General features: G+C 44.1%; 1 protein-coding gene across 4 annotated transcripts in view; it reads right to left on the reverse strand.

The window, feature by feature from the left end:
* Nucleotides 1–14348, reverse strand: part of cep126 (centrosomal protein 126) — a 116828-nt gene extending 102480 nt beyond the window's left edge. For all 4 annotated transcript variants that reach the window (XM_072578244.1, XM_072578242.1, XM_072578243.1 and 1 more), the window contains exons 1-2: nucleotides 14089–14348; nucleotides 9270–9386 (exon numbers count right to left, since the gene is read on the reverse strand). In XM_072578244.1, coding sequence (XP_072434345.1) covers nucleotides 9270–9386; nucleotides 14089–14117 — 146 coding nt within the window. In that variant the 5' untranslated portion in view covers nucleotides 14118–14348. The remainder of the gene's footprint in view (nucleotides 1–9269; nucleotides 9387–14088) is intronic.
* Nucleotides 14349–17162: the final 2814 nt, after the last annotated feature.

Raw genomic sequence — 17162 nt, forward strand, 5'->3', positions numbered from 1 at the left:
GGTGCTCCTGAAGCGGGCCGTGCCAGGAGCAAGTGTCACCACAGAAGAGCCCCCAGCGAAACTCACACTCCTTGACACCCCTCAATCTGGGGAGACCTTAGAAAAGGTCTACCTCCATATGTGAGTTGGGTGGCCTGCGGGAGATCTCTGAAGTCACCTCTTTGACCACAAAAGGGAGAGTGAAGTGGGAGTTGACACAGGGCATGCTGACATGGGGCACACAGACACAAGATGGCCACTGCAAAGCACACACAGATACTGCCTGAGGCCAACAGGATACCAGCACAATAGACACAGAACATAGATAATTAGTTTAAGGTGGGTGGAGGAAAGAATACACATCAGTAACATCTACTGCCCACCGAAGTGTCTGAGCCCAGTCACCACCTTCAATAGAAATGTTAACTACCTGATACGGCTTGTGTACAAGTGTTAATACCTTAGATTTGTAAAACGATCTTCCTTCTCAGGAAGAACGATCACGACCAATTACTGCAGCAATGGACTTCTGTGTAGCCGCTGGAACTGACAATGACTCGGTAACATTCCTCTGAAACTGACAATGATTCTGTAATGTTTTCTGTAAACAGACCATGCTGCACCAACAAAGACCCGATACCTGGACCATTATACCATGAAATGTATAAAACATTGTGACATGTGCTCCAAGGGGGAGAGAAGGCTCATAGCTGCCAGCCGTGCTGCCAGACGTCCCTCTCTCTCCCTGGAGCTCCGGTTTCTTTATACAATAAACTCCGTCATTGAATCCCAATTCTGACTCCGAGACTGGTGATTTCCCCACAACACCTCTAAATCCTTCCTATTCATATACCCATCCAGTTGTCTTTTAGATGTTGTAATTGTATCAGCCTCCACCACTTTCTCTGGCAGCTCATTTCGTACATGCACCATCCTGTGTGTGAAAAAATTGTCCCTTAGGTCCCTTTTAAATCATTCCCCTCTCACCTGAAATCTATGCTGTCAACTTCTGGACTCCCCCACCCCAGGGAAAATCCTGTGGCTATTCACCCTATTAATGCCCCTCATGATTTTATAAACCTCTATAAGTTCATTCGTCAGCCTCCGAGACTCTAGGGGAAATAGCCCCAATCTATTCAGTCTCTCCCTATAGTTCAAACCCTCCAACTCTGGCAACATCCTTGTAAATCATTTCTGAACCCTTCAATTTTTACAATGTCCTTCCTATAGGAAAGAGACCAAAATTACACACAGTATTCCAGAAGTGGCCTAACCAATGTCCTGTACAGCTGCAACATGAACTCCCAACTCCTGTACTCAATACTCTGAACAAATGCCTTCTTCACCAACCTATCTACCTTGAGACTCTACTTTCAAGGAACTATGAAGCTGCACTCCAAGGTCTCTTTGTTCAGCAACACTCCCCGGAACTTTACGATGAAGTGTTAAGTCCTGCCTGGTTTGCTTTTCCGAAGTGCAGCGCCTCATATTTACCTAAATTAAACTCCATCTGCCACTCCTCAACATATTGGCCCATCTGATCAAGATCCCATTGTAATTTGAGGTAACCTTCTGCACTATCCACTACACCTCCAATTTTGGTGTCATGCAAACTTACTAATTATCCCTCCTATGTTCATATCTGAGGCATTTATATAAATGACAAAACGTAGTGGACTCAGCACCGATCCTTATGGCACACCACTGGTCACAAGCCTCCAGTCTGAAAAGCAATCCTCCACCATCACCCTTTGTCCAGAGCTAGTTCTCTATCCAAATGGCCAGTTCTCTCTGTATTCCATGTGACCTAACCCTGCTAACCAGAGAACCACGAGGAACCTTGTCGAACATATTGCTGAAGTCCATATAGGTCACATTCACTGCTCTGCCCTCATCACTCCTCTTCAAAAACCTCAGTCATGGAATAGTGGAATAATGGAAAAGGAGAATTGGATGAAACCAAGTTAAAATGGGATTGGAGGGGGAATCTAAGATGGCTGCAATCTGAGAGGATCTCATTGCAGAGCTTCGCATCGCAGCAGGAGCGGGACAGTCCTTTAAGCCACCCAACCCAGGTCATCAGGATTTCTTGCAGCGTTGGAAAGATCGTGGAGCCCCAAGAAACATTTAAAGATTGACTTACCTGTATTTTCAGCTGTCCAGAAATGCCTAAAAAGGGAGGAGGAGCATCTGAGACCGGGCCTGCAGCTCAGCCTGCAGCAGCCTCGGAGCAGATTACTCTCCAGGACCTGGTGAACCAGCTCTCGAAATCTCGCGAGATGTTGGGGAAACAGATTGAAGAGAAGCTGGCTCCAGTCTCTCTCATGCTGCAGAAGCATGAGCAGCAGCTGGGAGACCTGGAGAAGAGGACGGATGAGGTGGAGCACAGGGTCACAGTGGTGGAAGCTGATGCCAGTTCATTCAAAGAAGAGATGCAAGCCCTGAAGACACAGGTTTGTAATTTGCGTGACCAAGTGAATGATCTTGAAAACAGGGGCAGGAGAAAAAACATTTGGATCATCGATCTGCCTGAGGGTAAGGAAGGTGAGCTGCCCACGGAATTTGTTGAAGATTAGCTTCCGAAATTCCTTGACTTAGAGACTGACATGAGAGGATTGAAGATAGAGAGGGCTCACCGGGTCGCAGCACGGAGGTCAGGTCTGGGTCAACGCCCTCATCCTTTCCTGGTGTGGTTCCATCATTACTGGGATAAGGAGAGAGTCATGGAGGCTTCCAGACTCCAGGGGAAGGATCCAAAGGCCCTAATTTATGAGGGGTCTAAGATCATGTTTTCTCAGGACTTTTCAGCGGCAGTGATCCAGAAACAAAAATCGTATGATGGTGTCAAGAGAAGATTGAAGGAGCTTGGGATTCAGTACTCCCTGAGATATCCGGCAGTGCTTCGGATCACCTTAGATGGATCCATGCATCTCTTTGACACATCGGAGAAGGCAAGAGATTTTGTGGACAAACCAACCTAATTTAAACAATTGTAGTATGTATAAATATTGTTGCTTGGGTATGCGTTTATCATTCTGTAAAAGAAATGGAGGAAATCCGGTTGGAGCTTTGTTTTTCCCCTTTTTTTTCCTCTATTGATAATAATTTGGTTCACACTATGTCTGGCGGTGATTAAGATGTACATTTTAAATTTCTAAGTTAGGACATACCTAAGGATGGGTGGGGTATTTATTCCACCTTTTTTTTAATAAAAGAATGTTTTTTTATTCATATTGATATTCTATGGGGTGTTTATTCTTTTTAGCTTGTGCTTGCGATGCGGCTCTAGCTGGGAGAAGTGAAGGTGGTTGAGATGGTTAGATGCCTATTTATGGGCAGTTTGGGACGGGTAGTTGCCCCGTCCGAGCAGGGGGTGAGTTCCCCTACTCAGCGCTATTGGCGCTTTATATGTTGATTTGTTTTCTGGTTTTTGTTGTTTTTTATTTTTAATAATTTTGTATGTTTGTTAAATGTAGTGGTTTTAGTTTATGTAGTTTTTATATTTGGTGGACCATGCGACACTAAGGCTCAGCAATTTGTGGTTCGGGTTCCTCCTCTCTGGAATTTAAATGTAATTGCAGAAGATTATGGCTAATGATTTGATTAAATGGTGTATCTGGAATATCAAGGGAAGTCACTCACCAATTAAGAGGAAGAAGGTACTCTTGAGTCTTAGAAAGAGGTGGATATCGCTTTGTTACAGGAGACACATTTGGAAGACAAAGAGCATCTGAAATTACAGCAGAATGGCTTTGACCGAGTTTATTTTTCATCATTTAATACCAGAAGTAGGGGAGTGGCTATATTGGTAAGGAAAAATCTCTCATTTAAATTGTTGGAATGTGTTAAAGACACATACGGGAGGTTTATAATTCTTAAAGCCTTAATAAATGGGGAAGAATATGGCATTTTAAATGTTTATTGTCCCCCAGCTCATCCTCTTAAATTCTTGGTAGCTGCTTTTTCTAAACTGATAAGTCTCAAGTCTCGGCACATCATTATAGGGGGAGATTTTAACTGCCTCATGGACCCCACAGTAGACAGGTTGCCTAAAGGCCCTTTGATACCCACTGTATAAACTAAACAGTTATTGGGTTTGTGTGGGGAATTAGGATTGGTGGACGTCTGGAGTTGTCTCCACCCTACAGGTAGGGATTTCATGTTTTTCTCCAATCCGCACAAATGTCACACGAGGATTGATTTTTTTCTGACCCGTGCGGTAACCCTGGATCTGGTGGCATCCTGTACGATTGGTAATATTGCCATCTCTGATCATGCTCCAGTGTACCTCCTGGTTAAAATTAAGGATGTTACAGTGGATTCAAGGTACTGGCGAATGGACCCCTTTATTCTCATGGACAGCAAGTTTGTGGAGTATTTCTCTAGGGAATTTCAGGCATTCCTAGACATCAACATAGGTTCGGTTGATAGCTCATCCGTTCTCTGGGAAACTGCCAAAGCTTATGCCAGGGGGTTAGTTATTTCATATTCTACAAGTAGGAAGTGGCAGAAGGGTGAGCAGCAACATCTCCTTGAAGCACGGTTGGAGGCAGCCGAGAAGGCCTATTTTGACAGACCCTCGTTGGTCAAACTACAGATAATTACGGCACTGCAGTCTACACTAAATTCCGTGCTCACACAGACAGCAAGGAAGGAGCTGGCTTTTGCAAAGCAAAGGTTATACGAGCATGGTGACAAGCCAGGCAAATACTTAGCATACCTTGCCAGAAAGAGAAGTGCCCCACAAACCATTACAGTGATTTAGGAAAGGGTCTGGGAACCTAACGTGATTCTAAAAAGATTAATGTGGCGTTCCAGAGATTCTACTCTAAGTTATATCAGTCTGAGAATTGTGAGGAGGGGCAGGCCAAAATGGAATCCTTTTTTAGAGATCTGAAGTTCCCGGGTGTGACTCCCGAACAACAGTCCTTTCTCAATGCCCCATTATCAGAACAAGAAGTGCAGGAAGCTGTGAGGCAGCTTCAGAGTGGAAAGGTGCCCGGTCCTGATGGACCTCCCAGTGAATTCTATAAGGAATTTATAAGTATACTGTCAGGTCCGATGCTGAATATGTTTAATGATTCATACAGTCATGTTTGTCTCCCACCATCTCTGAGAGAGGCCAATATTTCACTTATCCTTAAAAAAGGGAAGGATACGGAAGACTGTGCTTCATACAGGCCCATCTCGCTCTTAAATGTGGACTTTAAGATCCTCTCTAAGGCTCTCGCGTTAAGGCTGGAGACTGTGTTACCCTTATTACTAAAGAGGATCAGACGGGCTTCATAAAGGGTCGCAGATCCTCCAATAACGATAGGAGGCTGCTTAACGCAATTCAAGAATGCCAACACCAGTCAATACAGGGATTGGTGATTTCTTTAGATGCAGAGAAGGCCTTTGACCGAGTTAAGTGGCTGTACCTTTTCTATACTCTAGACCGGTTTGGTCTGGGCGAAGTTTTCATAAGATGGGTAAAGGTTCTCTACAGTGTACCTCTCACAGCGGTCATTACCAACGGGGTACGATCAAACAATTTTGATATTTCTAGGGGCAGCTGGCAGGGCTGTCCCCTTTCACCATTACTTTTTACGTTGGTGATTGAACCGTTGGCAGAGGCCATTCGTGGGGATCTCAATGTATCAGCTCCAGAAGTGGGCTCAAAATTACATAAGATCTCGCTGTATGCAGATGATGTTCTAATTTTCTTGACAAATCCAGCAGTCTCAGTGCCTTGCCTGATACAATGCATTCACGCGTTGGCGCTTTTTCAGGGTATAAGATTAATTTTGCTAAATCAGAGGCTATGCCTATGGGTGGTCTTACGAAAGAGTTGGCTAATGAGAGTGACTATAAATTCCCATTTAGGTGGCCACAGGGGGGGTTTTGTGTATTTGGGCATATTCGTCACTCCAGTTCTGGATTGGCTGTTCAAAGCCAATTTTACTCAATTATTTGAAAAAATTAAACAAGATCTCCAAAGATGGGAGGCACTTCCAGTCTCATGGTTGGGTCGGATAGCACTTATTAAGATGAATATTCTCCCTTGTTTGCTATACCCTACACGGATGCTCCCTCTGATTTTCAATAAACAAACACTCAGGAGACTGAACAGTTGGTTCAGCTCCTTTATCTGGCACCGTAAACAGCCCCTCATTAAATTAGCCAAACTGCAGTTGCCTCACAGATTAGGGGGAGTAGACCTTCCGGACATTAAAAATTACCAATTAAGCTCGCTTTTGACCTACATAAGTGATTGGGTTTGTGGGGACCCTCCTTCAATATGGCTAGATATCGAAGTCTCCCAGACAAGGTGCCCCCTTACCAGTTTGCTGTTTTTGGACAAGGTGAGGACAGTTAGGGAATATTGCCATAACCCAATAGTCATCAATAGTGTTAAAGCATGGAGGGCAATTCGGCAGAGGGAAGGTAATATTGGCAAAACATCTTTGTTTACACCTTTAGTGGGTATGCTGAGTTTTCAACCAGGTATGATAGATTTAGGATCTAAACATTGGGCAGCTACGGGTATATCTTGCACGGGTGATTTATTTGAGGGAGATGTAATGATGTCCTTCGATCAGTTAGTACAGAAGTACGAGTTACCTAATAGAGACCTCTTTCGTTTTTTTCAAGTTAGGGATTTTATTCAAAAAAAGACCACACTTTTGACTGATCCCTACAAATCTGACATAGAAAGAGGGGCTAAGAGTACACTCTCTGTCAGTACTCTATATCACCAATTGGGGGGTGCCACCTCAGATGAGTCTGATCGACTGTGCAAGATGTGGGAAAGAGAGCTAGGTGTTGAAGTTTCTTCAGAGGCATGGGAGGATATTTGGGAGAATGCAAAGAAGATATCAATTTCAAAGTTTAGGAGAAGATTTGTAGCTCGGGTGCTCGTTGTTGGGTTCTGTTCGCCGAGTTGGGAATTTGTCTTGCAAACGTTTTGTCCCCTGTCTAGGTGACATCCTCAGTGCTTGGGAGCCTCCTGTGAAGCGCTTCTGTGCTGTTTCCTCCGGCATTTATAGTGGCCTGTCTCTGCTGCTTCTGGTTGTCAGTTCCAGCTGTCCGCTGTAGTGGCTGGTATATTGGATCCAGGTCGATGTGTTTGTTGATAGAGTCTGTGGATGAGTGCCATGCCTCTAGGAATTCCCTGGCTGTTCTCTGTTTGGCTTGCCCTATAATGGTAGTGTTGTCCCAGTCGAATTCATGTTGCTTGTCATCTGTGTGTGTGGCTACTAAGGATAGCTGGTCGTGTCATTTTGTGGCTAATTGGTGTTCATGGATACGGATCGTTAACTGTCTTCCTGTTTGTCCTATGTAGTGTTTTGTGCAGTCCTTGCATGGGATTTTGTACACTACATTGGTTTTGCTCATATTGGGTATCGGGTCCTTCGTTCTGGTGAGTTGTTGTCTGAGAGTGGCAACAACTCACCAGAACGAAGGACCCGATACCCAGCATAAGCAAAACCAACATGGTGTACAAAATCCCATGCAAGGACTGCACAAAACACTACATAGGACAAACAGGAAGACAGCTAACAATCCGTATCCATGAACACCAACTAGCCACGAAACGACACGACCAGCTATCCTTAGTAGCCACACACACAGATGACAAGCAACATGAATTCGACTGGGACAACACTACCATTATAGGGCAAGCCAAACAGAGAACAGCCAGGGAATTCCTAGAGGCATGGCACTCAGTCACAGACTCTATCAACAAACACATCGACCTGGACCCAATATACCAGCCACTACAGCGGACAGCTGGAACTGACAACCGGAAGCGGCAGACAGGCCACTATAAATGCCGGAGGAAACAGCACAGAAGCGCTCCACAGGAGGCTCCCAAGCACTGAGGATGTCACCTATTCAGGGGACGCAACGTTTGCAAGACAAATTCCTAGCTCGGCGAACAGAACCACAACAAGATATCAATTTGCTATAGGACCCATGCTTTACAGCTGAAGATTCTCCACAGGGTCCACTTAGCCCCAGACCGTTTGTCAAAATTTAAACCAGGGGTATCTTCAGCATGTCCCAAGTGCAAGGTCTGGATGGGTACTCTTACCCATTGTCTTTGGACTTGTGACAGGCTTCAAACATATTGGAGCGCTATGGTGGGTGCAATGGAGAGGATTTTAGGTGTAGGGGTGGAGATGGACCCTATTTTGCTCCTTTTGGGCCTACCCATTGTATTTCCTGCAGACTCACATAAGGAAACACTTTTCAATATTCTTACATTCTGTGCAAGGAAGAATATCTTGCTAGGTTGGATATCCGAAAACCCCCCAGGCTGTCGGGTTGGCGGAAGATTGTTATGGAGCTTATTCCCCTGGATTTTCTCACAAATATGGTACGCCACAAAACTGAGAACTTTTACAAGACATGACAACCATTTTTGAAATACCTGGACACAGATTTATCTGCCACACTAACAAGGGCTTTTATATAGCCGGAACGATTGTGTTTCATGAGTCCAATATCCAGGGAGGAGGTACTGTGAATGTATGAGTGTTTCGTTTGGCTGGGCTGAGTTATTACTATTTATTTGTTTGTTGGTAGGTATTTATTTATTTAGTTAAATAGCGAGTTTAGGTTTTTCTTTAATTTTATACTTCTCTATATATGTTTATAGATTCGTATAGGAGGGTGGGTTAGGGAATTTTTTTTATTATTTGAGTTTAGTTTTGCACTATTTTTGTACTGTTTTGAATTGCATTGTTTTGTATTTGTTGTAATATTTTAAAATCTATTTTTTCTTAATAAAAATATATTATTAAAAAAAGCACAAACTGGAATTCGGGACAATCCAAGTGTTGAAAATAGTGCACTTCATAAATTAAAGCATCAAACTGAAAAAAAAAAGGGGGTTGGAGGCAAATGTAGCAATGTGAAGTAGAACTGACAATTATGAAGAAAGGTCACTGGACCAGAAACATTAACTGATTTATCTCCACAGATGCTGCTAGACTTGCTGAGATTTTTCCAGTAATTTCTGTTTTTGTTTCCTGAACTTAGCATGCAGGTAGGAAAAGCATGTCGAACAAGCGATGCAGGAAAATTCAACGGGAATTCCAGAAGTTAGCAAGGCTTTCTGCCCATATCATGCTGGCCTGGAAGCAGCATGTAATACACAAAGAAAGGTGAATTTGACAACAAAATCTAGCAAAATTTGACAAATGGTATTTATCTGCAAAAAGTGTAAAACCCCCAAGTAGCTTTATTCCTGAAGATCAAACGGCATTCATCTTGTAGTTGTGGATTCTTTATACTGTACTTACTTGCGTCTTCTGATTGTCTGCAAAGAAAGTTTACGAACTTTGGCTCGGTTTAGTTTTTGTTCCTCTGATAATCTTTGTCGTTCTTCATCCAGTCCTTCCAGCTGTGTTATTATATTTCTACCATAAATGGGAGTTAAGAATAAAACAGGAATAACAGCCAGTGCATATTTGTCAAAATGATATACCTAGCTAAGATATTGAACATGTTTCTTTAAGTCAAGAATTAGAATGCTGTTTTTCCCAATGTTTCCATTTTGCTATCACCTTGTTTGAAAGAGGTGCTTTGCAGGTCTAACTGAAATATACTTTTTATTCTCCAATTTTCTTAACTGTAGACACAGGGGTTTCAGTTTGGATTTGATCATGAGCTGGGAGCACTTACAATGAACATAAAAGGAACTGTCTTCCAGTCTTAGGTAAGATTCAGAGAAAATGCTTAACCCAAAGTTTGGAAGGAAAGACGGTGAAAAGGAAAAATGTCAAGTAAAACAAAGGTTCAAGTATTAGTGTGCAGGCAATTGACAGAGTAACTCAATACCTGTGACCAGTTTAGTGTTGGTTATGAAAAGATAGTGCTGCAATTGAAATTTGAGGACATTTACGATCCAAGCCTCTTGACAGCATCATCCGTATAGGTCAGCACTGCAGCATGTCTCGGACGAAGCGCAGTCACGTTTTTGGCCGCAGCAGATCATTACTGTCTCTATACTCTGGGTTTTCCCATTTCTAGATTTGTTACTTTTGAAGGGGGTTTCATGCTTGATGTCCCATCGTGACCATTCCCTGAAGATCGCATCACTATCAGAATCTGCCGGTGTTCTGTTTAAAGCCTGGGGCACAACAGTTCAGATGCCTCAAGCCAGAAGCTACCTTGTATACTGTCCTCTTGGAAATTTTCAGTAAGAGAAGTTGACCCTGCTTTCCAGATAACAACCTGGAGGCCCTGGCCAACAGAGTGATCAAAGTAAGGGCCATCAGAAGGGGAGGCCAAGGCACCAAAGACAGTTATCCTGTCACAGATACCAGCCTCAGGTCAGTGCTGTTTCCAGGGCCAGATGGAATGTATAGCAGGGCAGACAAAGGACCTTCTGCATCCACCTTGTTTCTGCACACAAACCTCTACTGACTCTACGACAAACCTTTCCAATGCTCATGAACTGCCAAGCTTACTATTGCATGCAGCATCTTCAGTCAATGGCTCTTACCTATCTCATCCTTCACCACTGCGAATTTGTCCTGCCCTGTGGCAAAATAGTGATCAAGTTCACAGAGATTAGCAGCCTCCAAGTGAGAGGAAAGTGAATGAGTACTAAGAAATTAATCGAAGCACCATAAGATGCATCCTTGTGAAGATGCACTGGATGGTTGTCCCTGTACACAAAGCAACCCAGTCAGAGTAGGCAAGTCAAAGATGTCCCTGAGCTCTAAAATGAAGTCCTGAAGTGGATTCTGAATTGGTCCAAGATCAGCCAGAAAAATATGATGAGGCTAGTAATTTCCCAATGCCAACCTCAGTGGATGGAAGGTGGATGTTGGTGAAGCAAAATGGAGGCCAGATGAAGCAAATCAGATTAGATTCCCTACAGGAAGTAAATAGGCTATTTGGTCCATCAAGTTCTCACTGACCGTCCAAAGAGTAATCCACCCAGATCCATTCCCTAACCTATATTTACCTCTGACTAATGCACCTAACACTATGGGCAATTCAGCATGACCAATTCACCTGACCTGCACATCTTTGGACTGTGGGAGGAAACCGGAGCACCCAGAGGAAATCCACGCAGACACTGGAAGAATGTGCAAACTCCACGCAGCCAGTTGCCTGAGGTGGGAATTGAACCCAGGTCCCTGGTGCTGTGAGGCAGCAGTGCTAACCACTGAGCCACCAAGCCACCCTCATGGTGAGTTGCATCTGCCAGGAAACTGCTGTGACTTTCAAATCAGGAATTGGTGCTGTCCAGTTTCTTGAGAGAGGGGAGAGTTGCAGGCTACAGAAAATAATAATGCTAATAATGAGATGCAAATGAGAAATAAAGTGTCTTCTGCTTATTAGCAAGGATCAGAACTTGCTGCTGAGACTCCAAGGGGAAAACTGGAACATGTTTTCATCAATGAGATTCTGATTTATTCCAATTTCACCCTTCTTCCTACATTTCTCACCATTGCTGACACCATTCAAGGGTTGGGTAAATTCCACCTGACCGCATTCGTTCTTTTATGGGATGTAGGGATCATTGGTTTTGCCTGCAGTTGTTGTCCAATCCCTGAATTTCTCAGCCATTTCCAAGGGTCAACCGCATGGCTGTGGATCTGGAGTCATACAAAGGCCAGACTAGATAAGGAGGCAGATTTCTATCCCTAAAGGACACGAGTCAATCCAAAGAGTCTTGAAAATAATTGATAATAGGAAGGAACAGAAGTAGACCGCTCAGTCAACTGTACTGGCTTCACCATTCAATTAATCATGGGTAATCATCTACCTCAATGCCACTTTTCATAACCCTTGATGTCATTCATCTCCAGAAATCCATTGATTTCTGTGTTGAACCTGTTCAATGATTGAGTTTCCACAACTCTTTTGGTTAGAAACTTCCAAGATCTATGTTTACCTGTAGACATAGGTCTGGTGAGGACTGGTGATGAATGAAGTGCACAAAATTTCTTATGCAGCCTTCCTTGCTTTGCTGTCTTTCATTAATCTTCCTTCCACATACTTCATTCAAGAAAATTCTCATTTCACCCGTTGCAATGAAGGACAAAATAATACGATTGGCACAAAAAGCCAATGAAAACTTGGAAAGAAAATTGTGAAAACAAATTCTTTAAACTGTAAAAATTAATTAATTTATAGTATCATTTAAATCAAATACTGCTTCCTTAGAAACACTGGGAGTTAATTTCATGGGAGCATAATTTTAAATCAATACTTATACAACCAAACATTTGTAAGCAGTTTGCATTCACCCACCTGTACTAAAAATGTTCAGTTACCCTGTCTCCGATGAATGGGCCTTTAATTAAATTGTCCAATAGGTCCTGAGTCCAGTACTGGACTACTGACCTTCAGCTACAATTTCCAGGTACCATGGTCTCCAGCCAGGGGTCACTGATTCTGTCCAATATTACAATGGCCAGATGCTCTGGTATCAGATTCTGGAGTCAATTACATATTCTAGAAATGTCCAGGGGTCCTGTTTCAAGCCTTAGTGTTAGTGAACCCTTTGCCACAATTGTCAGGAATTTACAGGGTCAGAGTTGTACAGACAAGAACAGACCCTTCTGTTCAACCACTCTATGCTGACCACAATCCCAAAATAAACTAGTCTCACCCGACTGCTCCTGGCCCACATCTCTCCAAACCTTTCCTATTCATGTACTTATTCAAATGTCTTTTAAACATTGTAATTGTACCCATGTCCACCACTTCCTCAGGAAGTTCATTCCACATGTGAACCACCATCCATGTAAAATTTTTGCCCATGTATTTTTTAAGTCTTCTCTTGCCTTAAAAATGTACTGCCGGGTCTTAAAATCCCACATCCTTGGGGTGAGACAACTACCACTGACTATCTATATTCCTCACTATTTTAAAAACTTCTGTCAGATTGCCTCTCAACCTCCTATGCTCATGAAAAAAAAAACTCAGACTATTTAGCCTTTCCTGATAACTCAAATCTTCTGTACCTGGCAACATTTTGGTAACTTGGTTCTGAACCCTCTCCGGGTTAATAATATCCTTGCTATAACTGGGTGACCAGAGGTGGACACAGTAGTCCAGAACAGCCTCACCAATGTCCTTTACAACCTCAGCATGATGTCCCAACTCCTATACTCAAAGGACTGAGAAACTTTCTGGGCTTTTATAGCATAAATCTTTGAAGCTGGCAGGATATGTGGAAAATTAGTTAGCAAAGTGTTGTGTCTTATCTCACAGTTATGCATGTCAGTACATATAACTTTGAGAGATATAGTAATGTCAGTGCATCTTTAAAAGACATGATCATATGATTACTACAACATGTCATTGAACTTACTGATATAAAGGTCTCAGACTTAACTTGGTTCACTTGAAGCATGATACATTGATTGAATGCTACTCTTTATAACTGAATAACTTAACATTTACCCAGACATGGATGTACCTGTAAATGTTAATATTTGTACGTATTAGTTATGAAATGTTTCAATGCTATATTAATCATTAACTTGCTTCTTATGCCACACCAGGCAAAGTAACTGATTAGATTAATTAGATTAGATTTCTATAGTGTGTAAACAGACCCTTCTACCCAAAAAGTCCACACTGACCCTCCGAAGAGTAACCCACCCAGACCCAACTCCCTCTGACTAATGCACCTATGGACAATATAGCTTGGCCAATTCACCTCACCTGCACATTGTTGGATTGCTGGAAGCAAAATGCACACTGCAAAGTGTATGGGATCTTGAGCTTCATAAAGACAGAGATGAGGTGTCAAAGACTTGAATTTCAATAAAACTCTGGTTAGGTAATAATTTAAATGTTGTGTGCACAGTTCTGATCATCAGGAAGAACCTGAGAGTCCTCAAAAAAAGCAAAGAAGATTAACCAGAATGATGAAATTTAACAAAGTTGAGTTGAAGAGGCTGAAGTTCTACTTGAAAGTAAAGAGGTTGAGGGAGATCTGATGGTGTTTAAAGTTCAGATGCAGAGAAGGTATTCTTACCGTTGATTAATCTCAGTGTAATTCTCACAAACAACAGCAATTCCACGAATTATGGATTAAACATATAAATGTTAAACATATAATGACTCCCCGCCCCCATCACAGAGGGATACAGCGATGACTGAGGCCGCTCTCTCCACATGGCGACGCCGCCTCACACAGCCCTGCACCGGACAGCGGCCTCACTCCGGCCTCTGCTCCACTCAGCACCGGGCTGACGGGCTGAACGGTCTCCACCAGCTCACACACGGCTGGGCCTGAGTCCCACTCTCTCCACCCGGGGAGAGACCGAAAGAGCGCGGAGAGATCCCCAGGCCCGGCCCGAGCCGTGTTGAGGGTGAACAGGAACCGGCTTCCCCTAGCAACCGGCCGTCACTGCCTCCTCACAGCAGCGGGGGGGGGGGGGGGGGAAAGAGAGGGAGAGAGAAATAGAGAGGGGGGAGGGGAGAGGGAGCGGGGGGGGTGGGAGGGGGAAGGGGGGGGAGATGAAGGGGGAGAGGGGGAAGAGGGTAAAGGGAGGGGGGGGAAGGGGGAGAGGGAGGAAGGGAAGGGGGGAAGGGAGGGGAGGAGGGGGGAAGGGGGGGGAAGGGAGGGAGGGGAGTGGGGGGGGGAAGGGAAGGGGGGAGGGAGGGGAGGAGGGGGGAAGGGGGAGGGGGGAAGGGGGAGGGAGGGGAGGAGGGGGGAAGGACGGGAGAGGGTAGAGGGAGCAATGGAGGGAGGGGGGAGAGGGAGGGGGTGGAAATGGAGGGGGGAGATGGAGGGGGGAAATGGAGGGGGGAGATGGAGGGAGAGGGGAAATGGAGGGGGGAAATGGAGGGGGAGATGAGGGGGGAGAGGGATGGGGGGAAATGGAGGGAGGAAGGGGAGAGAGGGAGGGAGGGGAGAGAGGGAAGGAGGGGGGGGAGATGGAAGGAGGGGGGAGAGGGAGGGAGGGGGAGGGGGAGAGGGAGAGAGGAGGGCGAAGAGAGCCAGCCTCTGCATTCAATGGATCATTCTCCACCATTTCAGACAACTCCAGCACACCAACACCAAACACCATCTTCCTCTCACTCTCCCGTCTCATTTTGCAGGGATTGTTCCCTCCGAGACATCCTAATCCATTCCACAATCAACACCACCACCACCTTCCCATGTAACCACAGAAGATGCAACGCCTGACCCTTCATTTCTTCCCTGCTCACCAACCAAGGACCTAAACAGTCTTTTCAGCTGAAGCAGCATTTCATCTGTATCTCCTCCAATCTTGTGCACCCAATGTGGCCTCTACATTGGATAAACCAAATGCAGACTGGGTGACCACTTTGTGGGAACACCTGTGGTCTGTGCAATACCCCGACCTTCCCGTAGCTGGTCTTTTTAACACAGCATCCTGCTCAGAAGCCCATGTCTGTTCTTGGCTTGCTAAATGCAATGTTCCAGTGAATCACAGCACAAACCTTAAGAACAATATGTCATCTTCAGACCAGATGCTTTACAACATTCTGGACTTAATATTGAGTTCAACACTTACGAATTGTGAACCAACTCCCATTTCTTCCCTTTCTTTCAACTTTACTTGTTACATCCTCTGTCAACGTGTCCTCTCTCCCCACCTCCCACACCAGGGGATTACCTGCACCTTTCAAGTCTGGCAGTTAGACACATCGTTGTTCTGCCATTCTTACGTTCCAATGACTTAATCTGAACTATCAAAATTTTTTTCTCCACCAAAACTTAGGTAAATGCTGTCCCCTCTACACTTCACTTCAGCACTGAAGAAGATTCAAAACGTTAGTTTGCTCCCTCTCCATGGATGCTGTCTGAACCGCTGTGATTACCAGCATTTGTTTTCAGTAGATTCGAGCATTTGCAGTAATTTGCTCCTAACAAATATCAAGTTGCAGTTTTTGGTTATCTAAAGGAAGAAAAGTGCAATTATGTTCTGCTGTGTAAATTTTGTGGAGGCTGGGGAGTAAATATATAGAGCAGCAAACATCTTTATACATGACCTTCTTCAACCTCACAAAAACCTTTGAATTTGTCAACCATAGGGGATTATGGAACAGCCTCCTAAAATTTGGTTGCAACAGAAACTTGTCACTATTCTTTGCCTGATGCATGACACTATGCAAGTTGCGTTACTTGTGAACAAATCCACTACAGACCCAATATGAACACTGGGATCTTCAGAACTGTTCTGAAGAATGGGGTCACTGGACTGAAATATTAACCCTGCTTTCTTTCCACAGATGCTGCCATACCTGCTGAGTTTTCACATCAATTTCTGTTTTTGGTTACGAGACCATTTCAGAGGGCAATTAATAATCAACTTCATTGTTGTAAATTTTTTATTCACTTAGGCAACAGACAATAGGTACAGGAGTAGGCCATTCTGCCCTTCGAGCCAGCACCACCATTCATTATGATCATGGCTAATCATCCTCAATCAGTATCCTGTTCCTGCCTTATCCCTATAACCCTTGATTCCACTATCCTTAAGAGCTCTATCCAACTCTTTCTTGAAAGTATCCAGAGACTTGGCCTCCACAGCCTTCTGGGGCAGAGCATTCCATACACCCACCGCTCTCTGGGTGAAGAGGTTTCTCCTCAACTCTGCTATAAGTGGCCTCACCCATCAGTGGAAACATGCTTCCTGCCTCCAGAGAGTCCAATCCTTTAATAATCTTATATGTCTCAATCAGATCCCCTCTCAGTCTTCTAAACTCAAGCGTATACAAGCCCAGTCGCTCCAATCTTTCAACATAAAATAGTCCCGCCATTCCAGGAATTGACCTCGTGAACCTACGCTGCGCTCCCTCAATAGCCAGAATGTCTTTCCCCAAATTTGGAGACCAAACTGTGCACAGTATTCCAGGTGTGGTCTCACCGGGCCCTGTACAGCTGCAGAAGAACCTCTTTGCTTCTATACACAATTCATGCTTACCTTCATTGACTGATACTTGTGGGATGTGGGCATCGTTGGATGGGCAGTATTTATTGCCCACCCCTAATTACTCTTCAGAAATGGCGGTGAGCAGCATTTTTGAACTACTGTAGTTCACCTGTAGTAGGTAGACCCACAACAGAATCATACATTTACAAAATAGTATAATCATATCAGATTTCCTTCCCTGAAGAACATTAATGTAGTAATGGGTTTTTATGATAGTCCAGTAGTGGTTAACATCACACTACTAGCTTTTTAATC

Source organism: Chiloscyllium punctatum, chromosome 9 (assembly GCF_047496795.1).
Source record: "Chiloscyllium punctatum isolate Juve2018m chromosome 9, sChiPun1.3, whole genome shotgun sequence".
NCBI classification, from domain to species: Eukaryota; Metazoa; Chordata; class Chondrichthyes; order Orectolobiformes; family Hemiscylliidae; genus Chiloscyllium; species Chiloscyllium punctatum.